Below are 25980 nucleotides of genomic sequence, written 5' to 3'. Positions count from 1 at the left end.
GATTGTATGAGGATTGGGTTGCGTGGTAGTGGTGGGGTGAGTACTGGCGAGGTGAGTAGGTGCAGGTAAGATGAGGATGGGGTTTGAGTGGGTATGAGGGGTGATGTGACAGAGTAGTGTTGGCAGTGCCGAAGGAGATGTGGGGTGGGGGCAGTGATGTGGCAGACGGAGTGTAGGGGAAAGACTACGTGTACTCACTTTGGCTGACCGACTGAGGTCATTGGACCGCCTCCTGCACTTTGTGCAGGTGGGCGATATGTTGGTGGCGCAGGTGACCCCCTCTGCCACCTCGAGCCAGGCCTTCCTGGTGGCGGAGGCGGGCCGCTTCCTCCCGCCCGCCGGGTGGAAGATCTCTGTCCTCCCCCTCCTCCTCACCCCATGTATTGATACCTGGGGTGAGGCATCATTAAACTGGGAGCAGCCTTCCCCCTGGGCTGCTCCATGCAGTCATCTTTGCTATTGGTTGCAGCATCTGTCAGTGGAGGACTGCCCCTTTAAATAGAGCGCCTCCAGCTGACAGATCTTACTGCGCATGCGCAGCCCGCCCGACGCACAGATCAGCAGCGGGGAACCCGGAGGAGCAGGTAAGTGGATCCAATTTGTGGGTTGCCTGCTACGATCGCGCGGGAAACCCACTAATTTCACCGGGCGCGTTACCAACGCGCCCGCTTGCCCATCCGCCGAGAACCCGCATCCCTGCTAAAATCGGGCCCACTATGTGGTACCGGCAGTCTTGCAAATTTACCCATGTAATGTGCATTTACTTGTAAGGTGCATCTGAATTTCAGGCCCATTATCTATGTAAAATGGTATGTTTTATGTGAAAAATTATCATGCTCAGAAATGCAATTGAGTTCAATCTGTGCTTTCGATTGAAGTAATTCCACAAGATTAGCATGTATATATCACTATTGCTGCAGTGCAGCAGCTTGCTAGTACTGTGGGCAGCAATCCTTTGAAGAGAACCTAGTGATCTTTATACATTGTGCTGCGGCAGTTACAGTGAGCCAGGTTTATTGAAAGCTTCACGTGCTCATTTGTATCAGGGAGGTAGAGAGTTGAAAATAGTAAGGTGTAAAGTTAGCATTTTAGAAACTTTCAGATTAAACTCTATGGCTCAATGTAGCAGATCCTGCCAGTTAAACAACAAATGGTGTCTGTGATATTGAAGACAGCGTTGTCAAACATTTAGAGAAAATCCATGCGTTTACTAGTTGCTAAAGATTTCACAGAAATAATTCCCTCACCTCCCCTGCACGCTTCCAGGCTTCAGAAAACGCAGAGCTGACAGGGTTCAGTGTCTGCCGGGCCTGTCCTGGGTGTCCATTTGCTTGAGGTGCAGCTTAATGACAATAGGGAGAAAAAAAGCTTATTAGGAATTGATGAGTGACAAACTGACGAACATTGAACAAGACAGATTTATTTATTGCATTTTAGAAGTGCACCTTAATTAAGTCAAAAAACTTTTTTTTATAAACACACAAAGCACAGTGAAATTAAAGGAGAGTATGCCTTATTTATTTAATTTTCAAAATAAGAATAAAACAGGGAATGCAGGTCTAATCTGCCACTTTGCTAAATTTCCAATCTCAATCAGGGAGGAGTTAAGTGGAGTGCAGGGGGGATTTCCAACAGGCTGTTCATGCACACCACCTGGTGTCCAGCTGCTGAATGGCATTGAAGGCATCCTGACAGCAGCCCACTCGCCCTACTTTCTGGGACTGAAGAAATTGTTGGCATGGACGGGGTGAGGGGGGGAGTGGGAGGGAGGAAAAATAAAGGAATGTAACATCCTTAAAAGAAGTAAAGTGTATCCTCATCTCTCTGAAATTGTTTTAATTTTTTTGAAAAGCAGAATTTATAATTAGACTAATCCATCCAATTCTCAGTCCCTCCATTGATATGATAGTGACCCTATCATGTTGCTGTACCCATCCTGCCTGAGATATGACATTAGGCCGCAGGTGAGCTCCTCAATCCAACTACCTTTTAAGTGGTGTCTCTGACAAAGAGCAGGAATCCATTTGAAAAGATTTGTCTTAAGTAATAATTTTTGACCATAATCAGTTTTTAATTAACAGATCATTGGCTGTAAAACTACGATATCGATAATTCTTTCACCAATAGTACTAATTGAAATACAAAGCTAGATACATGCATATCCCAATATGTGTACACAAACATCGATACATAAGTACATAAGCTCAGAATTTTCATGCAAGCAGATAAGATAATTTGGATTTTTCAAACCATGATCATAAAGTTCTCGGTTTGTATACTTATGTTCTACCGCTCTTTTTTAACCCATGCTGTGGCCTCACAGAGCTAGCAGTCCCAGCCCAATGCTGAGAGTACACAAAATATGTACTTTCAATGATTGATCTCGGCTGCAAAAATCCAAATTCCGTATATCAGGAATTTGAAATATGAGTAAAACCTATGGACGTTGGGCTTGTCTTCTTTAGTAAAGAGGTGAATTAATCAAAGTTTTCAAGATTATGAAATAGAATTGACAAAGTTGACCCAGGTAAATTTCACTATGGCAAAGGTTTCAAATACCAGGGGGAAGAAGGTGAAAAATTAAACTAAGTGGTAAGAAAAGTCCAGTGGAACTTATTCACCCAAAGGATAACACAGCCATAGAATCATAGAATGGTTACAGCACAGAAGGAGGCCATTCGGCTCATTGAGCCCATGCTCTATGTAAGAGCAATCCAGTTAGTCCCATTCCCCTGCTCTTTCCCCATAGCCCTGCAAATCTTTTCCCTTCAATTCCTTTTTGAAAGCCACGATTGAATCTGCTTCCACCACCCTTTCAGGCAGCGCGTTCCAGATCATAACTACTCGCCGCAAAGAAAAGTTTTTCCTCATGTCACCTTCGGTTCTTTTGCCAATCACCTTAAATCTGTGTCCTCTGGTTCTCCACCCTACCGCCAATGGGAACAGTTTCTCTTTATTTACTTTATCTGAACCCTTCATGGTTTTGAACACTTCTATCAAATCTCCTCTTAACTTTCTCTGCTCTAAGGAGAACAACCCCAGCTTCTCCAGTCTATCCACGTAACTGAAATCCTTCATCCTTGGAACCATTCTAGTAAATCTTTTCTGCACCCTCTCTGAGGCCTTCACATCCTTCCTAAAGTCATGGAATAAATTACTAGGAAAAAGTGATTGAAGCAAACAGTATAAATGGGTTCACAAGACAATTAGATGATAACATTAGCTAAATGTTGGTTTGGCTCAGTTGGTAATACTTTTGCTCCTACATCTGAAGGTTGTGGGTTCAATCCTTGCTCCAGAACTTAAGCAGCTATTCTAAGTTGACCTTTTAGTGTTTACTGAGAGGTATTTCGAATGAGAGGTTGGATTGAGGCCATAGTTGCCTATTTAGTTGGATGTAAAACAATCCCATGACATGACATACTGCCCTCAACCAACACCACCAAAAACAATTAATTGGTTAGTTATGGTGTTTGTGGGACCATGCTGAGTTTGCCTATTAACTACCGTGGCTGGACTTCAAAAGCATCTATTGGTCATGAAGCCCTTAAGGATGTCCTGAGGATGTGATAAGGTGCTATTAAATGCAAGTTCTTTCTATTCTGAACAGAGAAGGGATTGAGAAATTTTGGGCATGATTTTAGCTCTGAGCCAGGAAACCAGCACGTCCGCAGATATTCGCGTGGGAACCTGGAAACCAAATGAGTGCATCGCAATCAGTGATTGCAACTCAACTGATTGACAAGCTGGCTGCCTGTCGGAAGTGAAAGGAGCCGCGAATCAGAGAGAGGGGAGGGAGGGGGAGAGAGATCATGGGCTGTGGAAGAAATTAGAGGGGGGATATGGACGAAATCGTGTGGACCATGGAGAAGATCGGCGGGTTCACCAACTGGGGGGGGCGGGGCGGGGGCGTCCATCATTGTGGGGGGGTCCAACATCAGTGTGGGGGGGGGTGGGGTTGGCCCATTCCGGAGGTCCTGTTGGCCAGGTGAGCTTGTTGGGCCTGGGTGAAGCACTCCTGCTCCTCCGGGCTCACAAGCAGTGCAATAAAGACACTCACCTCATGGATCCGGCTCTTCCCACCTGCTTTCACCTGACATGAATCAGAAGTGGTGGGAAACCCGAACAGGTAAGGTTAAATTTGCTTTACATTTCTAATACACAAAAAATTAAGTGCCTCAACTATCACAGTGAGGTACATTGCCCCTTTAAGTATCAGCCCGCCAGCTTTAAGTGGGGATGGGACTTCTGGGTTTCTGTTGCGCACACATCCAAACGGGTCTGGGTTAAATGCGGTCCTGCTCCAAAAATCAACTTTTTTTACTGCCCACACGCCCCCAACCCACCTGTTCTTGGGGATTAAAATTACCCCCTTGGTAGCTGGGGTCCTTGTATGAAAACAAGATTAGTCACCTTTTCCTGTTCCTAAAAATTAACTAAATCACAAAAAAAATTGATACCATAAAATGTTACTTAAATATCTGTTCTCTTTACTATCAATGCACTGTTATAAGAAAAAGTGCCTGGAAACTAAACAAAAGCATGTGTATACCTGGAATGGAGCTTGTGGTATTGATAGATTCCACATTTGATAAATTCGCCCATCGTGATGCCAGACCAGCCCTTTGTACTGCCACTTTGTAATTGTCGTACAATGTCTTGCTGTACTAAAAACAGAAAAGAGAACTCGTTACTCTCCATGACCCAGCCGGTGAGAGAACACCTTCATCCAGTAGACTGTTGGTCTTGGTAAACTAATGTTAATTTTTGATAAGGGTTTGTCCATTTTATTGTAAAGGTGAAGTTGGTAAGTCAGATAGATCTTGGTCAAACAAGTGTCATTTAATTTGTAATCTGTGGTCGGAATTTTCTTGTCTACAGGGAAGGCTGACAGAATTATTGTATTCCAACAAGATACAAGTGGTGGAAATATGCCTATATTAGACACTATTCAAAAAGGCAAAACATATTAAAATGAGAGTGTGCAGTTATGAGTAACCTACATGAAAAAGTACAGACTAGATAAGGTTTGGGTAAAAGCTTGATAATATTTCTTATGGTAAAACATGTAATAAAAGTGATTGTTAATAAACCATCGGTCTGAACATCCAAGATACAATGCAAAAATTGCAGCACTACCTCAGCTCATTTGCTGCTGAAACCCTCATCCTTGTCACCTCTAGACTGGACTGTTCCAATGCTCTCCTGGCCAACTTCCCACTTTGCACCCTCCGTAAACTTAAGCTCAATCAAAACTCTGCTGCCCGTGCCTTGTACCAAGTCCTGTTCAACCATCACGCCTGTGCTCGCTGACCTACATTGGCTCCCAGTCCGACAACGCCTCAATTTTAAAGTTCTCATCCTTGTTTTCAAATCCTTCCCTATCTCTGTAACTTCCTCCAGCCCTACAACCCTCCGAGATCTCAGCGTTCCTCCAATTCTGGCCTCTTGCGCATCCGCGATTTTCATTGCTCCACCATTTCCAGTGCCTTCAGCTGCCTTGGCCCTAAGCTCTGGAATTCTCACCCTAAACCTCTCTGTCTCTCTACCTCTCTCTCGTCCTTTAAGACATTCCTTAAAACCTACATTTTTGACCAAGCTTTTGGTCACCTGTCCTAATATCTCCTAATGTGGCTTGGTGTCAAATTTTGTTTGATAACACACTTGTGAAATGCCTTGGGATGTTTTTCAACATTAAAGGCACTATATAAATGCAAGTTGTTGTTGTTAGTGATGGGATAGAATATGGGCTTTTGAAGCTCAGCTCAGGGTTGAACAGTATTCCTAGGCTGCACTCTGTCTGGTTCAACCCAAATATGGAGCAGGGGAGCAAAATGGAATTGGAAGCAAGTGTACCAAGGTTTTGATGGCAGCTGAATAAGATGGTTTTGATTTTCCCAATGTTCAATCGGATTAAATTCTGGCTCGTCCACGACTTGATGTGAGGTAAAATTCTGACAACGTAGAGATGATAATAGAATTGAGGGTGTGGATCAATAAATTAAATGAAACACATCTATTCCTCTGGGGCACTTAAATTAGGATATCTGCAATATAAATATAACAAGTCAGCCTTGGCTACTCCCACATGACCCTTGGTAGCTGGCTCGAGCAATTTAACAGTAGCTTAGTAGCAGGTTCTCAGCTGCCTTCTTAGTGAGAGAATGGAGTGAAGAGGAATGGCCCAAAGAGAGGAGAAAAATAACTTTAAAGTAGGCTTACAAACACAAAATAAATAAAAACATTTAGAAGAAAAGGGTTGTAGGTGGAGGATGACTGCTAAAGTTTACTGATTAATTATCTCATAACATCATTTCATTAACACTTTCAACATTTCCATTCTTCACTAACCTTTGCTATTCGTATCCCAGTCACCCACTGTTGTAGAGTCCAGGGGTCATCGCAGCACAGGTACTTGATGTACTGTGACTCTTTCTGAATCTGCGGGTGCTAGTAAATTAAATTGATCATCAAAACTGGAGCTAACCTCTGACCTTTTAAAAGTATTATGCATTCAACTGTAGGGTTTTACATACATACATTTAGATCAAGGTTTTGGGGAGAGGCATTAGGACAATCCGACATAATTGAAAGATATTTACCCCTTGTGTAAATTTTGATTGAATAAAGACTTGCCAAATCTGACGAATTTGTATCTTGCAGACAAAAAACAAAGTGGAAAACAAAGCTTATTCCATGAGTGAAGACGATTTTCTGGATGAAGGCGGAGCTTCAATTATCTTGTCAGTTGTGATTAAGCATTCAGCTGTTCAATTCTGCTGGCTTTCGTTTGGGCAAGGGGACACACTTATATACATACTCCTGTGACTCGGCCAATGTTGTCCACCTCATACGTTGCAGGAAAGGATGCCCCGGAGAATGGTACATTGGCGAGACCATGCAGACACTGCGACAACGGATGAACGGACACCGCGCAACAATCGCCAGACAGGAGGGTTCCCTCCCAGTCGGGGAACACTTTAGCAGTCAAGGACATTCAGCCACCGATCTTCAGGTAAGCGTTCTCCAAGGCGGCCTTTGAGACACACGACAATGCAAAATCGTCGAGCAGAAATTGATAGCCAAGTTCCGCACCCATGAGGACGGCCTCAACCGGGATCTTGGGTTCATGTCACGCTACACGAAGCCCCACCAGCGAAAAAAAGTTATCTGTTTTTAATACAACGGGTCATTCTCTCTCTTTCTCTTCCTTTCGGATGTTTCTCTCTCTCTCTCTGTCTTTTGTTCTGGCCGTTTGTATATTCGGTGGTCCTGTATGTAATGTCGCTCTGTCTGAACACTTTGATTGCCTTGACAACGGGCAGTTGGAAAGGTTATCTGTAATCACCAGGCATTGTTCTCTGACTATAAATGCGGTCACGTTCAAGGAATCCCACACTTCACCTGACGAAGGAGAAAGCCTCCGAAAGCTTGTGATTTTCAAATAAAACTGTTGGACTATAACCTGGTGTTGTAAGATTCCTTACATATACATACTTGGGAGTGGTGTAATACAAAGGAGTCAAGAAACAACCGCAATGCCATTACTTTTCGGATATGTTTATGACCATTTTAGTTTTAGTAAAGCATTATAGAAGGATGTGGCGATATTCACTTTACCCCTTCCCCAAAACCTGGATACACACATATCTGAACAAATTCCCTTCTGGATAACACAATCCCATGGTACTACTTTTGTTACTAGTAAGGAAGGCAGATTAAAGATCCCTGTAGACCACTTTAACAGAAAACCTCCACACTGTCTAGATTTTGCTTGAAAGCAAGAAAACAGATAATACTCTGTCCAACATGATGACATCATCACTAAGCAACAATGCCATCAAGCAGTGTAATGTGAGCTCTGCATGTGATGGTAGAAAAGATTTTTCAGCTTGTTGGTAAAGTGAAGCGGGATCAGAGCAGGGTTGATGACACGGTACCTTTGAAGGGTATGTGAATCAAATGCCGTTGACTAGACTTGAAAGAAAAAGCAATTGAAATTGAAGGTTACGGAACCAAGGCGGTTAGATGGAGTTAAGATACAGATCAGCCAATATCTAATTGCATGGCGAAACAGACTTGAGGGGCTGAGTGTTCCTATATTGTTTAGCCAACAAGCAGGAGAAAAATGGAAAGATGACTTCACATTAGTGCTACTGCTTCACCCACTGCATTCTGGACGATATACCACAGAAATGTCATGAGTCCATGTAATTTAAAATTGCCGCATCCAGGGAATGGAACATTGGCTACTACAGACCAATCCAATGGGGGAAAAGGTAAATTCTATGTTAAAAAAATAGATGTTTTTAATAAAACACTGGACTATGTCAGTGCGGGATTTCTCCAAACCTTGTGACTGGTAAGGCCAAGGGATAGTTGGAGCTATGAGAATGCAAGTGTAGCATTTTAGTTGTATTGAAAATGGAATGAGGGCCTGTGCAGATCATTTATTATTTCTATTATGTACCCATTAAGGAGTGAGGCATTAAGGATTTCCCAATCAGGTTTATCACAAATTACAACAGTCCTGTGGCTATGACATGACTCCATCCACTCTATCCTGATTTAATATCACAGCTGAATGTATACATAGTTCACAATTTCATATTTAACTCTATTCTTCATTTGTGGTGAACTGATAACGAAAACAGTTCTTAACAAAATTAAAACTAAAAGCAGGTAATGCTTTAAATATAGTTGCCGTGGTTTACCTTCAGTACAAAGCAGTGATCAGTCGGTGCTTTGTATTTTGCTTTGTAATTCATTCCGTAGTAAATATTGACATTCTTAAATTGGATGAAGCAAACCAGATCACAAGATGTCTGTTGGAAAAGCCAATCGTTTAGAACGTGTTTGCAATAAGGAAGGGCAGGTGACAGAAGTGTTAGTGAGGGATCACTTTGGGACAAGTGATCATAATTCCATTAGTTTTAAGATAGCTATGGAGAATGATAGGTCTGGCCCAAAAGTTAAAATTCTAAATTGGGGAAAGGCCAATTTTGATGGTATTAGACAGGAACTTTCAGAAGTTGATTGGGAGAGTCTGTTGGCAGGCAAAGGGACGTCTGGTAAGTGGGAGGCTTTCAAAAGTGTGTTAACCAGGGTTCAGGGTAAGCACATTCCTTATAAAGTGAAGGGCAAGGCTGGTAGAAGTAGGGAACCTTGGATGACTCGGGAGATTGAGGCACTAGTCAAAAAGAAGAAGGAGGCATATGACATGCATAGGCAGCTGGGATCAAGTGGATCCCTTGAAGAGTATAGAGATTGCCGGAGTAGAGTTAAGAGAGAAATCAGGAGGGCAAAAAGGGGATATGAGATTGCTTTGGCAGATCAGGCAAAGGTGAATCCAAAGAGCTTCTACAAATACATAAAGGGCAAAAGGGTAACTAGGGAGAGAGTAGGGCCTCTTAAGGATCAACAAGGTCATCTATGTGCGGAACCACAAGAGATGGGTGAGATCCTGAATGAATATTTCACATCGGTATTTACGGTTGAGAAAGGCATGGATGTTAGGGAACTTGGGGAAATAAATAGTGATGTCTTGAGGAGTGTACATATTACAGAGAGGGAGGTGCTGGAAGTCTTAACGCGCATCAAGGTAGATAAATCTCCGGGACCTGATGAAATGTATCCCAGGACGTTATGGGAGGTTAGGGAGGAAATTGCGGGTCCCCTAGCAGAGATATTTGAATCATCCACCGCTACAGGTGAGGTGCCTGAAGATTGGAGGGTAGCAAATGTTGTGCCTTTGTTTAAGAAGGGCGGCAGGGAAAAGCCTGGGAACTACAGACCAGTGAGCCTGACATCTGTAGTGGGTAAGTTGTTAGAGGGTATTCTGAGGGACAGGATCTACAGGCATTTGGAGAGGCAGGGACTAATTAGGAACAGTCAGCATGGTGTTGTGAGAGGAAAATCATGTTTCACGAATTTGATTGAGTTTTTTGAAGGGGTAACCAAGAAGATAGATGAGGGCTGTGCAGTAGACGTGGTCTACATGGACTTCAGCAAAGCATTTGACAAGGTACCGCATGGTAGGTTGTTACATAAGGTTAAATCTCATGGGATCCAAGGTGAGGTAGCCAATTGGATACAAAATTGGCTTGACGACAGAAGACAGAGGGTGGTTGTAGAGGGTTGTTTTTCAAACTGGATGCCTGTGTCCAGCGGTGTGCCTCAGGGATCGGTGCTGGGTCCGCTGTTATTTGTTATTTATATTAATGATTTGGATGAGAATTTAGGAGGCATGGTTAGTAAGTTTGCAGATGACACCAAGATTGGTGGCATTGTGGACAGTGAAGAAGGTTATCTAGGATTGCAACGGGATCTTGATAAATTGGGCCAGTGGGCCGATGAATGGCAGATGGAGTTTAATTTAGATAAATGTGAGGTGATGCATTTTGGTAGATCGAATCGGGCCAGGACCTACTCCGTTAATGGTAGGGCGTTGGGGAGAGTTATAGAACAAAGAGATCTAGGAGTACAGATTCATAGCTCCTTGAAAGTGGAGTCACAGGTGGATAGGGTGGTGAAGAAGGCATTCGGCATGCTTGGTTTCATTGGTCAGAACATTGAATGCAGGAGTTGGGATGTCTTGTTGAAGTTGTACAGGGCATTGGTGAGGCCACACTTGGAGTACTGTGTACAGTTCTGGTCACCCTATTATAGAAAGGATATTATTAAACTAGAAAGAGTGCAGAAAAGATTTACTAGGATGCTACCGGGACTTGATGGTTTGACTTACAGGGAGAGGTTAGACAGACTGGGACTTTTTTCCCTGGAAAGTAGGAGGTTAAGGGGTGATCTTATAGAAGTCTATAAAATAATGAGGGGCATAGATAAGGTCGATAGTCAAAATCTTTTCCCAAAGGTAGGGGAGTCTATAACGAGGGGGCATAGATTTAAGGTGAGAGGGGAGAGATACAAAAGGGTCCAGAGGGGCAATTTTTTCACTCAAAGGGTGGTGAGTGTCTGGAACGAGCTGCCAGATGCAGTAGTAGAGGCGGGTACAATTTTGTCTTTTAAAAAGCATTTGGACAGTTACATGGGTAAGATGGGTATAGAGGGATATGGGCCAAGTGCAGGCAATTGGGACTAGCTTAGTGGTATAAACTGGGCGACATGGACATGTTGGGCCGAAGGGCCTGTTTCCATGTTGTAACTTCTATGATTCTATGATTCTATGAAATTCATTTGAAATACCAAACAGAGGAATTCTTCACAAACTTATTTACAATGTTGTTTCGCAAAGTGACCAGAGGAATTCTTACCCTTGGTTGGTTAATAGATCAGTTTTGGCTGTCTGCAGGATGCGTTACTGCCACTAGGGGGTAGTGCAAACACCATTAATGGTGTTTTATTAATAGGACTCCCTGAGTGAGAGCCCTTTCTTGCCAAGGGAGTTGCTGCTGGGAGTCATACACTGTTTTGGATTTTGCCTGTAGGTGTCTCTGACCGTGCGAAAGTATAGCTTCAGATATTTAATTAAGCATTATTTTAGTTTAAACCTCAAGAATTCTCTTTTAGCAAAATTGCAACTTTACATTTTCTGACCTTAGTTTTTCCTTTGGGGACATAGTAAATCCCAGAAGCTCGCAGGAGGAAGTATCGACGTTTCCATGACTTTTTTCCATCTTCTTTTACACAGAGGGCTCCTTCAAGCTCTGGTACAATGACAGATGTTCCACAGAAACATTCCTGTGTGCACAGATAAATTTAGTTTATGTGAGGCACATTAAACATTTAATGCAGTTGTTATGAGTAAAAGCGTTTTTATAAAGCTAATAAACATGACTTGCAGCCAGGTCAGATGCTCAAAGTGGGATTATTTAGTGCGCTACAATTCTCAGGGAAACTGAGCAGTCAAATTTATCAAAATGATATGATCAGGAAACTTGGATGCCTGAAGCTATCATAATAATCAGCCTGGGTTAGCTTTATAGCATATGTTTCCCTCCACCTCTGAGCCATATAGAGCAGGAAGGTTTCAAGTTCAGACCTCAGTTTGTGCTGAGTTAATCAGGGCATTAAATTTGTCTTAGATTACCTGGACTAGAAAAGGGGATTGTTAGGCACTTTGCCATGTTGGACGGAATTTATTGTTAAGTAGCCTGCTAGCGCTCACACTGTCACAGTCTGCCATTCAGTGCTTTGAGACAAGGTTGTGCATATTTTACTCAGTGATGCAAAGTTCTTCACTAATGCAAATTAGGTGGTTTAAATGGATTTTCATATTATTTTAATTGCAACCATCATGTTCCATGGCACATTTAATCAAAGGTTTTCAGAGTTTCCCCTGATGGCAGTTGGTAAAGTTGGTGTATTAGCAGATACATATAGAGTGAAAGGTCCCAGAATCAATTGTGTCTCTATGCTGAGGTAATTAATTTCGGATAGGGTGGCAGTAGAGTTGCTATAATTGGCCTCATCATTCCTGGGCTAGGAAGGGGTAAATCAACCAGAGTTCACTCTCCTGATCACTTTTCAATGAGCCATGTTGGAAAGTGCACATGCTTGCTTGTTGGGTGAAGACATGATTGATCTTAGTTATGATGGCCCCTGACGTTGAATTGCCTGCCAATGCTTATTGTCTAGGGCCTCACATGAGGCCACTTTGGTGAGGTGGTGGCCATGAAACCAATGCTAGTAGAAGTCAATGCCCCCAGGAGATGAGGAGGGCATGAAAAACAGCAGGAGACCAAGTCAGATACAGGATGGACTTTTGGAGTTTGGTGGTGGCATCAGAGAGGAAATGGCCTAAAACTCCAGAGGCTACTTCATTCCTGATTCAGAACTGGAAGACACAAAAAAATAAAAGCCACTGAACACCTAAACCATTGGGCATACATTCAAATAAGTTTATTCATAATGTTTTAAAAAATTATGGCTCCCTGCATGGCTCAATGGGCTAACACATTGGTCAGTCATGATGTGGAGATGCCGGTGATGGACTGGGGTGGACAAATGTAAGGAATCTTACAACACCAGGTTATAGTCCAACAGTTTTATTTGAAAATCACAAGCTTTCGGAGATTATCTCCTTCGTCAGGTGAGTGAGTGAATGAGAGGTTCTCAAATCGCATATCTTATATTAGGCTGGGACACGATCACACCAAAGGTGTCGTTGGTGTTCAGACAGGTTAGCCACGGAAAACAGTACGTCCCAGTATACTGAATACACAATGGGTCAGATTACACAGACAAAGAGAGAAAGAGACCCGAAAGGCAGAGAGAGAGAGAGAGAATGTCCAGTTGTATTAAAAACAGATAACTTTTTTTTCCCTGCTGGTGGGGTTACGTGTAACGTGATCACGATCGTGTCCCAGCCTAATATAAGATATGCGATTTGAGAACCTCTCATTCACTCACTCACCTGACGAAGGAGATAATCTCCGAAAGCTTGTGATTTTCAAATAAAACTGTTGGATTATAACCTGGTGTTGTAAGATTCCTTACATTGGTCAGTGTTCAGTCAAACCTGTTAATTATGGTTAGCCAAGAGACAGCCAGATAGGCCTTAGTTCACAGTCAACCACTATATACAGATAATGTATCTGATCGCCAATTATGTGTATGATGAGTGATGTTTGTTTTAAAAATTATTGAAAAGACAATTGTACTTATTTTGAAAGCATTAGAACTGAGCCCAATCCTCACTCAATAACCACACATGTGCACTTTCCAGCAAGGGTCATTGGATAGTGATCAGGAGCATGAACTCTGACAAGATTTTTTTTTTACTTTCTAGCTTAAATGTGCAGAAGCCAACTGTACCAGTCCTAATGCTGAGATCAACTAACCTCGTACAGCCAGGAATGAATTTGGAACTTGGTTTGCATGGTTCAGTCCTGCATTGGGCATTATTTTTATAGTGAGCCCCGATATAGTGCACTAGAGAACTAACATAATTGTAGCCCTGGTTCACATAACCATGCTCATTAGCCCAGCTGGCTTGTATCTCCTAGGCTTCAGCTTCCTGTTTTGAAGTGGACAGCTATTTATGCACAATTAATAACATTATATGTGAGCTGAAAATTTGACAATGAAATTGATTTCCCCAAGAGTTACCTTACATGCTTATAAAAAGCCTGCTTAATTACTGAGAAGTTGTTTTCCAAACAAAAGTACAGGTTCCTGTTGATGAGGAAATTGTTTGATCATGTGCTATCAATCATTGGGCCGAGAACTCACTTTTAAGAAAAACACATTCCACCATTAAATCAGCTTTCTCATTGTTTGTAAACAGAATTTAAGACAGATTGCAGGCAGGGTACGTAACACCGGAACATTTCAACAAGGTCAGGTCTCCTTTCATCTACCATTCATTTTAAAGTTTGCTTATTCAAGTTTGGAGTATTTATATATTCATTACGTTCTGTTAGCTTATAAAAAGAAAAGCTTTTGGCAGCTGAGTACTTTAACCATTATCTTTTAGTAATTGCTAATATCATACATAAAGGAAAGAAGTTTCATTTATATAGCACCTTTCATGACCACAAGACATCCCAAAACACTTTACAGCCAATGAAATACTTCTGACATAGCACCAGCTCCTGCAATAAAGGCACTTGGTGTTTTCAGTGAAACAAGGGAAGAGCTGACTATATTAAAGAGTTGGTAAATTCCAAAAGCACAGACTTTTAAATCTGAGATATAAAAAAAGTCTCGGTACTATCTAATAACTGGCTTTAAATATTATTTAGTGTCACGTTACCTAAATTGGAATGTTCAAACTCCTAGGGTTGTCATAAGTGCATTTTTGTGGAGATCCTGGCATGGCTCAACAGAAATAAATTACAATCCACATTTCATATGCTCCAAATATAATGTGCAAATGTAGGTAACATGATACTAAATAATAAATAAAGCCAGTTATTAGATGTTATTGAGACTGGAATTTCTCTGTACATGAGGATAGGACTGAATGAGAAAAGCTTCCCCTCAAACATTCACTGACTTAATAAGGAAGAAGTAAATTAAAGCGAGTATCAATGACCCAGAATTAATCAAAAGGTAGAAAGTAAAAGGAACATCTCACAGGGTACCTGGCAACTTCATTTGCAATTTAGTTAAAATTGTGTCCAATAATTTATAGTGCATTATATTTAAAATAATAATCTCTTCATAAGCTGAAAACCTGTTTAGAATTGTGCAGCAAATTACAGCCTACATTGTGGCATTATGATGAATCACTATTAACCAAAGTGAACTAAAGCACTGGACGAGGATTATATTTATGAGAAAACTGCTACAATATAGTGTGAATAAATACTTGCTTAGTAGGATTAATTTTCCCTTTAATATACACATTGCAAAGTGAAATCTTTAATTTTAAGGATGAGTTCTCCTTTAATAATATTCATAGTAAACTCCCTGGGTGTCTCGATATATTTTCTAGTGGCTCAACAAAAGTAACTTTTAACCCATACTACACAAAAAGTATATTAAACATTCTGAAAATTTAATGTACAAAAGTAGGTATTGATACGAAATAAGAACTATAAATAAAATGTTCTCAATATTTTTGAGACTGGAGATTTTAATGTTCCACATTTAAAAGTTTGTGCATCTGGGATTTTCTGGCACTTTGATAATATAGTCAGCTCTTCCACGGGCTTGTCTTGTTTCACTGAAGACGCGGATTGCCTTTACTGCTGGCCCTTGTGCTATTAGTATCATATCCACCAGATTAGTGATATTCAGTACATTTATTTGTTATACAGTATAGGAGGTTTGTCATAATTAAATATAGTCAGAATGTGAGGAAAAATTAAAGTTAAAAATCTGGAGTTCAGTCTGGGTGCTGCAGTGCTGTCTGATGTGTTGAGTCTGGTTGAATAAACCTCCCACCTTTCCCCAATGCCTTCTGACCTGATCAATGAGAATCAATGAGACCTCAGGAGAATCCTCAGCTGTCAGTGTAAATTAAGTGCAGTCATTAAGTGAATTGTGAAACTTACTGGCTGGTGATAAGCTAGAACAATATCACCAGGAAAGTTATTTTCAATATGCACCTTCCCAGTAGTGGGAAAGAATTGGTTCTATTGGCAGATTTCAGAATTTTCAATCTGTATGGGTATTGGTTGAAAGCTACCATTGGGATTTAGGGAAAGGGGTTGGCTGGTCTAATAGGGAGTGGGTTGTCAGAACTACCTGTCACTTGATTTTCAAACTTTATTATGGCTCAAAGCTGGTCTCATTTCAACTGTCACAGAAATGGATTTGCTATATGCTGCCATGACAAGAAAACCTTTATCTTTGACTGGTTTCATTACACAAAATGAAATAATTTTCACTTTTGATTCGTAGCCATCTGAAAGTGTCAATTCGGGAAGTGACATTAGAGCCAAGGGGAACAAAGCCTATTATTGTCTGATCTTACAAACACTACTACCTAACTGAATGTGTGGCAAAAGTAAAGGTAAGTGACTATAACAGTGTAGAAAACACATTGCAATCTTCCCTATGGGTTATAGACATGGCACATAGCATGGGAGACTAAAAGTGTTTTTTGAATTGCTTAGGTCAGTACCGTAATGCTAGGCCCAACACTTTAACAATATAGCATTCATCACTTACCACTTATATTGTGTATGCTGTTTCACAGTGTGGTGACAATGAACAGTTCTGAAGGCAAAGTGAATAAAACTGATAATAGTGGTGCATTTTCTAAATAGTAATTTTCTCATTACAATCATGCAACAGTGATATCCCCATTTGAGGACTGCCTGTGGTCTTGTCAGCTGTTCATAGTGTTTGTGTCTGGCACACAGCAGCCACAATACCTGTCTGGAACATTACCCCAGATAGATTGGTCTCAACCTAGTCCCAAAGCAATTGATAGAGAGGCTACAATGCATCTGTATGTAAAACCCTATTGATGCTGTGCCTTCATTATAAACTATACAATTATGCTAAACAATTCCCCAGTACTTTACTAATTTACATGCTGTACTAGTAGTCCAGATTATACCATGTGTCACACAGAATTCATCTGTATATTAACATTTCTACTCTTTTGAGTGGACAAGCCTGTGCTTTTTCCAGGTATTTTTTTCCCATTATTTTTCTTCCTATTTCCTGGCCACTATGATTGAGAGAGTGGATAGGCAGCATCAAAACTGTTCCCAGCCTCTACTAGTGTTGTTATAAACCATAGAGATCAAATGAAACAATACTGTAAATGCTGAAAATCTGAAAATGCTAGAAATACCCAACAGGTCTGTCATCAACTAAAACGAGAAAAGATGACCTGCCCACTGATTTTCCTTCTGTATGTGAGGAAATCCTGGGCCATTGCTCAGCATCTCCCCACAGTGAAATCAGACACTTTATGTTATGGATTGAGTCTGCATCCCACCACTGCTGTGAAACAGCATGTTTGTGCTCCACTGAGCTCCACGCTGCTATTTATCTTCATTTTAATGTATGATCATATTCATTTCTCAACAGAGAAATCAAGAACAGTAAGGAGGAAGAACAGTTATTCCAATTGCAGCCTTGAATTGTTTCTCATTGTGAGAAGATCATTTTGAAGCCATGTGACATGTAGCCAGAAACACATGAATCAAACAGACAGCAAAGATTTCACCTTTACAAGGTGGTTTGCTTGTGTGTCTATCACTGTCACATTGTCGTGGGCTCTATCACTGAGGTGGGCTTCTGTGTCAATTATTATTGGATTGCACTTATATTATTAAACTAGTTGCTGTCTGTAAACAGTTGTTTCTGTCTAGCATGCCAAAAATTTCAATTGACATAGCACCATGATAAAAATGACACTAATGCAACAACACCAATATGATATCATAGAATCATACAGCATAGAGGAGGCCATTCAGCCCATCGTGCCTGTGCCGGCTCTTTGAAAGAGCGATCCAATTAGTCCCACTCCACTGGTCTTTCGCATAGGTCTGCAAATTTTCCCTTTTCATGTTTCCTCCATTACAGCTGTGACTACACTTCACAAAGTACCTCATTGGCTTTAAAGCACTTTGGGACATCCTGAAACGTGCAATATAAATGCAAAATCCTTCTTTCTTTCTTTCTGTCTATATCTATATATTCAATTCCCTTTTGAAAGTTACCATTGAATCTGCTTCCACCCTTCCTTTCAGGCAGTGCATTCCAGATCATAACAACTATGTTCTCAATTTTACAAACATTGTGTTTGGGTTTCATGGCTATTAATAATTAATATTTGTTTCCCTCACTGATGTGAATTCTTAGTATTGCGGCCTGTGATATTAAATGATATGCACAAATAAAATAGTAGATTACTACAATGTGCTTAGGGCATTTAGCCATTACTCACATCCAGTAAAGCCTCCTTGTTTTTCTCTTTCATATTCTTCCCTTCTGCTTTCTTCTTTGCAATGTAGAAATTCTGGACAAAAACACAAAGAAAATTATTTTTCTGAAGTGTGACAGAAAGTAATTTATTTTCACAGACTAAAACTTACTGCTTACATTATGAATGTTAAGTGACTGTGGCACTGATTATCAGTGTCTGGTACTTTCTTATTTTTTCAATCTTTTGCAATCTATTTCATGGAGCTGCTTTTTAAAAGGAATTTTTCTTTGCTCACCATATTTTCTCCACCAATTTCTCCCCTCCCCACCTATTTTGCAAACACTGAGTCGTTGCTGAAGTACAGTTCCACAGGTAGCAGTTGTTCTCTGGAACCACTGTTATTTATAATATATACATGATTGGGAGCTGGGGACAGAAATAAAGCTGTATAAATTTGCAGATGAAGCCAAATTGGTTGAGGTGGAGGTGGTGGTGGTGGTGGTGGTGGGGGAAGGGTTCAAACAACAAGGAACAGATAAACCAAATACAAAGGGATCGGGATAGGCTGACAATGTGAGCTGATGCGTCAAATATCATTTAGTGTGGACAAATGCAAGATAGTAAGACTAGGGTAGTGACATAAAGAGTGGGAATGTAAATTGAATGGCTCACAGCTGCAGAACACCACACAGGAGATGGATCTGGCAATATTGATGGACAGTTCGCTGAAACGAACAGCACAGTGTTCGGCAGCAGTATGGAGAACTAACTAGATCTTGGGATGTACATGCAAGAAGTGATGATGAGTCTGTACAAAATATTGGTACGGCTATACCTAGAGTGCTGCGTTCAACTCTGGTCACCGTATTATAGCAAGGATACCCAAATATTGGAAGCAGTGCAGAAAAGGGTGTTCAAAATGATAAGACATCTGAGCACTTGGAAGAAGTTTAAGAGTCCGAGATCATTTATGTTGGAGAAGAGAACATATTAACATACAAAAAAGGAGAGGAAAATGGAGCATGTCCCAACCAGACATGGTGCAGTCGACATGCACCTTCAGCCCACCCTCTATAGTTACATGAAGGCACAGGTGTCTCTGTAAAATATTTTATGCCACGGTGTTCTTACATCATCAGATGAAGCTGCAAGGTTGACATAGGGTCATGTGTTTTTACATGTGTTTTTAATGACTACAAACACATTAACAACAACAACAACTTGCATTTATATAACACCTTTAATGTAGTAAAACGTCCCAAGGTGATTCACAGGAGTGATTATCAAACAAAATTTGACACCGAGCCACATAAGGAGATTTTAGGACAGGTGACCAAAAGCTTGGTCAAAAAGGTAGGTTTTAAGGAGCATCTTAAAGGAGGAGAGCGAGGTAGAGAGGCGGAGAGGTTTAGGGAGGGAATTCCAAAGCATAGGGCCTAGGCAGCTGAAGGCACAGCTGCCAATGGTGCAGCAATTAATCAGGCCAGAATTGGAGCATCTTCAGCTGCTTCATCAATGACCTTCCCTCCATCATAAGGTCAGAAATGAGGATGTTCGCTGATGACTGCACAGTGTTCAGTTCCATTCGCAACCCCTCAGATAATGAAGCAGTCCGAGCCCGCATGCAGCAAGACCTGGACAACATCCAGGCTTGGGCTCATAAGTGGCAAGTAACATTCGCGCCAGATAAGTGCCAGGCAATGACCATCTCCAACAAGAGAGAGTCTAACCACCTCCCCTTGACATTCAACGGCATTACCATCGCCGAATCCCCCACCATCAACATCCTGGGGGTCACCATTGACCAGAAACTTAACTGGACCAGCCATATAAATACTGTGGCTACGAGAGCAGGTCAGAGGCTGGGTATTCTGCGGCGAGTGACTCACCTCCTGACTCCCCAAAGCCTTTCCACCATCTACAAGGCACAAGTCAGGAGTGTGATGGAATACTCTCCACTTGCCTGGATGAGTGCAGCTCCAACAACACTCAAGAAGCTCGACACCATCCAAGATAAAGCAGCCCGCTTGATTGGCACCCCATCCACCACCCTAAACATTCACTCCCTTCACCACTGGCGCACTGTGGCTGCAGTGTGCACCATCCACAGGATGCACTGCAGCAACTCGCCAAGGCTTCTTCGATAGCACCTCCCAAACCCGCGACCTATACCACCTAGAAGGACAAGAGCAGCAGGCGCATGGGAACAACACCACCTGCACGTTCCCCTCCAAGTCACACACCATCCCAACTTGGAAATATATCGCCGTTCCTTCATCGTCGCTGGGTCAAAATCCTGGAACTCCCTTCCTAACAGCACTGTGGGAGAACCGTCACCACACGGACTGCAGCGGTTCAAGAAGGCGGCTCACCACCACCTTCTCGAGGGCAATTAGGGATGGGCAATAAATGCTGGCCTCGTCAGCGACGCCCACATCCCATGAACGAATAGAAAAAAAAAAGCACAGAGATCTCGGAGAGTTGTAGGGCTGGAGAAGGTTACAGAGATAGAGAGGGGCGAGGCCATGGAGGGATTTGAAAACAAGGATGAGAATTTTAAAACCGAGGCGTTCCCGGGGTGGGAGTCAACGTAGGTCAGCGAGCACAGGGGAGATGGGTGAAAGGGACTTGGCACGAGTTAAGTTACAGGCAGCTGAGTTTTGGATGAGCTCAAGTTTATGGAGGGTGGAAGATGGGAGGCCGGCCAGGAGAACATTGGAATAGTCAAGTCTAGAGATAACAAAGGCATGGATGAGGGTTTCAGCAGCAGATGTGCTGAGGCAGGGGCGGAGATGCGCGATGTTACGGAGCTGGAAGTAGGCGGTCTTGGTGATGGAGCGGATATGTGGTCGGGAGCTCATCTCGGTCAATTAGAACGCCAAGGTAGCGAACGGTCTGGTTCAGCCTCAGACAGTGGCCAGAGAGAGGGATGGAGTCGGTGGCTAGGGAGTTTGTGGTGGGGACCGAAGTCAATGGCTTCAAGAGAAATATGTTAATGTGTATAGTTCATGTAAACCTAGAGGCTACAAACGCATCTCAATCAAGTGATTGAAATATACCCTGCAAAATCACACAATAGATGGTTGTCCAACAATGTCACATTAGAGAAAAAGAATAAATACAATGATTGATAGTGGTAACGTGTATTTGTAACCCATTCAATGAATGGACAATTGGTTGTATTATCAGGAGCACAACCAAATGCACATTTATACATATAAAATACACACCGGTATTCCTTCTTTAATAATACTGTGGCTTAATATTTTTTCTAGTTGTCACTTTTTTCTTTACTACATTATTACATCTGGAATCACCAATCAGAATACTGTATATTGGAGCAAAAGCATAGGGGAGAAATATATTTAATCCTGTTTTCGGGCGTGAAATGGTCAGCGCACTTGCAGCGCGTGCTAGAAGCTGGAGGCCTGAGGCTCGTCCAGAATCAGGCCGTGGGCTTCATCAACATAATTCCAGCGAGCTGCGGACGTCAATCAGGTGCCCCGCTGCATATCGCGAGTTTCGAGGACACTAATGTGGGCCGTCTGCAATGCAGACAGCAGTCCTCAGGTTGGCCTGTGGGGAAGGGGGAAGGAGAACGGGAAGGGGACAAATGCAGGCCGGCAGCAGCCCTACTGTGCTGCTGTGGAGCCAACAGGAGTATTCCTGCCCCTCCTGGCTTCACATTAAGGTAAGTTAAAACTTAACTTTTTGTTGGTGGCCTCCAGCGCTCTCTTTGAGGACTGCTGGTTAGACCACGGAAGAACTCGAAAAATTGAGTGCAGATTGCCCGGCGCATGCTCAGCACTGTCCTCCCAAATTTTGGATCAGGATCATGAAACAGCCATTAGGCCCCTCATTAGTGTATGCAAGGGGACTGTTTCAAGCAGCTGCTTGGGACGCTCTTGTATCGCCCAATCCAATATGACATCGGACATACTTCAGGTGCCGTTTAGGCGCGGCAAACAGCCCCGCGAAATTGATGCTTTATTTCCCCTGTTTTGTGCCTGAAAAACGGGCACCATGGTGTCCAACTTTGCCCCCATGGTATTACTAACACACGTTTAAAATATAGACACAGCCAAGAACATACTCCTGCAGCTCAGTTTTTAGTGAACATTGACAACAGTAGAGAACCATTAACCCTGGGCACTGTGGCTATAACTGCTAATTCAGCTTTCCTTGCTGTCATTAGAACTCATTGCATAAGCAAAAATACTTAAAAATCAACAGAAAGGCACCAATAGTGGCTTAGTTGGTAAATACACTGCCTGGCATGAAACAGACTTCTAAAGACCAAAATGTCACCAATTTTGATCCCTGGTCTATGCTGAGTTAACTGATCCCAGCCACATGCTGATAGGGTATTACAATTGGCGTCAGTGCCCCTGGGCTAGAGAGGGGAAAAATCAGCCACGATTCCCACTCCTGATTGCTGATATTTGGAAAGTATATGCATGTTGGGTGAGGACAAGCATGGGCTTGACACCAGTCCTAAAATAAACTGTAAAGAAAAACCAAGTGTCAGTATAGAATCATAGAAAGGTTACAGCATGGAAGGAGGCCATTCGGCCCATTGAGTCCGTGCCAGCTCTATGCAAGAGCAATCCAGCTAGTCCCACTCCTCTGCCCTATCCCAGTAGCCCTGCAAATATTTTCCTTTCAAGTGCTTATCCACTTCCCTTTTGAAGGCCATGATTGAATCTGCCTCCACCACCCCCTCAGGCAGTGCATTCCAGATCCTAACCACTCGCAGTGCAATAAAGGTTTTCCTCATGTCGCCTTTGGTTCTTTTGCCAATCACCTTAAATCTATTTATGTCCTCTGGTTCTTGACTCTTCCGCCAATGGGAAAAGTTTCTCTCTATCTACTCTGTCCAGATCCTTCATGATTTTGAATACCTCTATCAAATCTCCTCTCAACCTTCTCTGTTCTAAGGAGAACAACCCCAGCTTCTCCAGTCTATCCACGTAACTGAAGTCCCTCATCCCTGGAATCATTCTCGTAAATCTTTTCTGCACCCTCTCTAAGGCCTTCATGTCCTTCTAAAGTGCGGTGCCCAGAACTGGACACAATACTCCAGTTGTGGCCGAACCAGTGTTTTATAAAGGTTCATCATAACCTCCTTGCTTTTGTACTCTATGCCTCTATTTATAAAGCCCAGGATACTGTATGCTTTCTTAACCGCTTTCTCAACTTGCCCTGCCACCTTCAACGATTTGTGCACATACACCCCCAGATCTCTCTGTTCCTTCACTCCTTTTAGAATTGTACCCTTTAGTTTATATTGCCTCTCCTTGTTGTTCCTACCGAAATGTATCACTTCACACTTTTCTGCATTAAATTTCATTTGCCATGTGTCCACCCATTCCATTAGCCTGTCTATGTTCTCTTGAAGTCTATCAATATCCTTCTCACTGTTCACTATCCTTCCAAGTTTTGCGTCATCTGTAAATTTTGAAATTGTTCCCTGTACACCCAAGTCCAAGATATTAATATATATCAAAAAAAGCAATGGTCCTAGTACCGACTCCTGGGGAACACCACTGTATATCTCCCTCCAGTCCTAAAAACAACTGTTCACCACTAATCTCTGTTTCCTGTCACTTAGCCAATTTTGTATCCATGCTGCCACTGCCCCTTTTATTTCATGGGCTTCAACTTTGATTACAAGTCTATTATGCGGCACTTTATCAAATGCCTTATACACCACATCAACTGCATTGCCGTCATCGACCTGCTCCGTTACCTCATGAATAAACTCAATCAAGTTGGTTAAACACGATTTGCCTTTAACAAATCCGTGCTGGCTTTCCTTAATTAATCCACACTTGTCCAAGTGATTGTTAATTCTGTCCCGGATTATCGTTTCTAAAAGTTTCCCCACCACTGAGGTTAAACTGATTGGCCTATAGTTGCTGGGTTTATCCTCACACCCTTTTTTGGACAAGGGTGTAACATTTGTAATTCTCCAGTCCTCTGGCACCACCCCATATCTAAAGATGTTTGGAAGATTATGGCCAGTACCTCCACAATTTCCACCCTTACTTCACTCTTCAACCTAGGATGCGTCCCATCCGGACCGGGTGACTTATCTACTTTAAGTACAGCCAGCCTTTCAAGTACCTCCTCTTTGTCAATTTTTAGGCCATTCAGTATCTCAACTACCTCTTCATTTACTGTGACTTTGGCAGCATCTTCTTCCTTGGTAAAGACAGATGCAAAGTACTCATTTAATACCTCAGCCATGCCCTCTGCTTCCATGTGTAGATCTCCTTTTTGGTCCTTAATCAGTCCCACCCCTCCTCTTACTACCCGTTTACTGTTTACATGCCTATAGATAGCATCAAATCTTCCTCCTGATACTTTTTCTGATGGCAATTGCTGGGTTAAACAACACTATAAGCACTTGGTAAACTGCAGAAGTTATGCAAATATAACATGGTGTGGTTGGAGTCACTGTAGCCACTGCTCCTGTCTGATTTGTGCTTACCCACTGGAAATAGGAAATGTTGCAATGTCCAGCAGTTTTTTTTGGCAACTCAAGACTAAAGAATGTAGGAAATTGAAATGTAAGATTGTTAAAGTGCTTTTTCAAAATATATTTTCATACGGGCTGAGTGTAATTCTAGACTGAATACCAGAATGAGCCCAATTAAATCTATTACAATCACTTGGGCTAAAATTGGGTGAAAGATTATGGTCCTGGCCATTGTCCCCAACACTGAAAATCTGCAAAGGGAACTTCTCCCCATGTGTGGGTGATAGGTCAGCACCCAAACCAGTATTCACTTTGTTTCTGTTCTCCTACCACAGGCAGCAATAGGATGCTGGATTTAAAGCATAAGGGAGGGGTAAGCTGCTTAAATTCCGTGTTGCTTTGCTGAGGCATTTGCCTTCTGATATCTGGGCAAAGATCCCTGGTTTCTGATAATAAGAAAATAGAGTCGTATTATTGAAATTTAATAAGAAATTCAACAATTTAATGAAATACCAGAAAAAAAAGTCAGCACTAGACACCTAATAAAATATGATTCATACCATCCATTCTTTTTTTTAAACTCTGATTTTCTTCAGTTTCCTTTTTCTGAAGGAGACGCCATGTTTTATGGTGTTGCTCCAGGCTTCATTAGTGAGCCTGGGTTGAGAGTGTTGTTAGGTTCTTCAAGTGCGTGGAGTATCACAGCCAAACCTAATCCTGTCTTCAAGTGACATCCACACACTTGTACTTTCCAGCACGAGTCAGTAGACAGCAGACTTTGGCCAGACAACCCCCCCCGCCCTGCCTCCCCTCCCCAGTACCACAGCTGAGATCAACTAACTCAGCACAGGTATCAAACCGGAGACCTTTCTTGTCTGTATGGCTCAGTATCACACTTGTGCATTTAGCCACTGATTCATTGGAAAGTCTATATAGAATCCATTTGAACTGAGCAGGAGAGGCAGCGTTTGTACTCTCTGTGGGAACAAGTTTGCAGAAGGGACCCCAACCCTCCTGGAGTCTCCGGGAATTAATTAAACTCTGCTGTGAGCAATCCAGAAGAAAAATTGATTAAAAAAAAATTGTTTTGTTTTTATTTTCTTTTAACACTTTCATCAATTTGTTATAAAAATATTGAAGATGGGGAAAAAGACTGATTGACAGTCAAGAATCATCCAATAACAAAGAGTATCAAAGAGTCTGTTTG

General features: G+C 42.1%; 1 protein-coding gene across 3 annotated transcripts in view; it reads right to left on the bottom strand.

Annotated features, from left to right (window-relative positions):
- apbb1ip (amyloid beta (A4) precursor protein-binding, family B, member 1 interacting protein) overlaps positions 1-25980 on the bottom strand; it is a 147551-nt gene that overhangs the window by 4887 nt on the left and 116684 nt on the right. For 2 of the 3 annotated variants that reach the window (XM_068007139.1, XM_068007140.1), the window contains exons 8-13: positions 18314-18385; positions 11554-11697; positions 8715-8825; positions 6352-6450; positions 4553-4667; positions 1248-1342 (exon numbers count right to left, since the gene is read on the bottom strand). In XM_068007139.1, the coding sequence (XP_067863240.1) occupies positions 1248-1342; positions 4553-4667; positions 6352-6450; positions 8715-8825; positions 11554-11697; positions 18314-18385 (636 nt within the window). The remainder of the gene's footprint in view (positions 1-1247; positions 1343-4552; positions 4668-6351; positions 6451-8714; positions 8826-11553; positions 11698-18313; positions 18386-25980) is intronic. The other variant, XM_068007141.1, reaches the window with a different exon arrangement.

Source organism: Heptranchias perlo, chromosome 2 (genome assembly GCF_035084215.1).
Source record: "Heptranchias perlo isolate sHepPer1 chromosome 2, sHepPer1.hap1, whole genome shotgun sequence".
NCBI classification, from domain to species: Eukaryota; Metazoa; Chordata; class Chondrichthyes; order Hexanchiformes; family Hexanchidae; genus Heptranchias; species Heptranchias perlo.
Note: the sequence above shows the minus strand (reverse complement) of the source record. Positions and strands in the feature narration are given on the sequence as shown.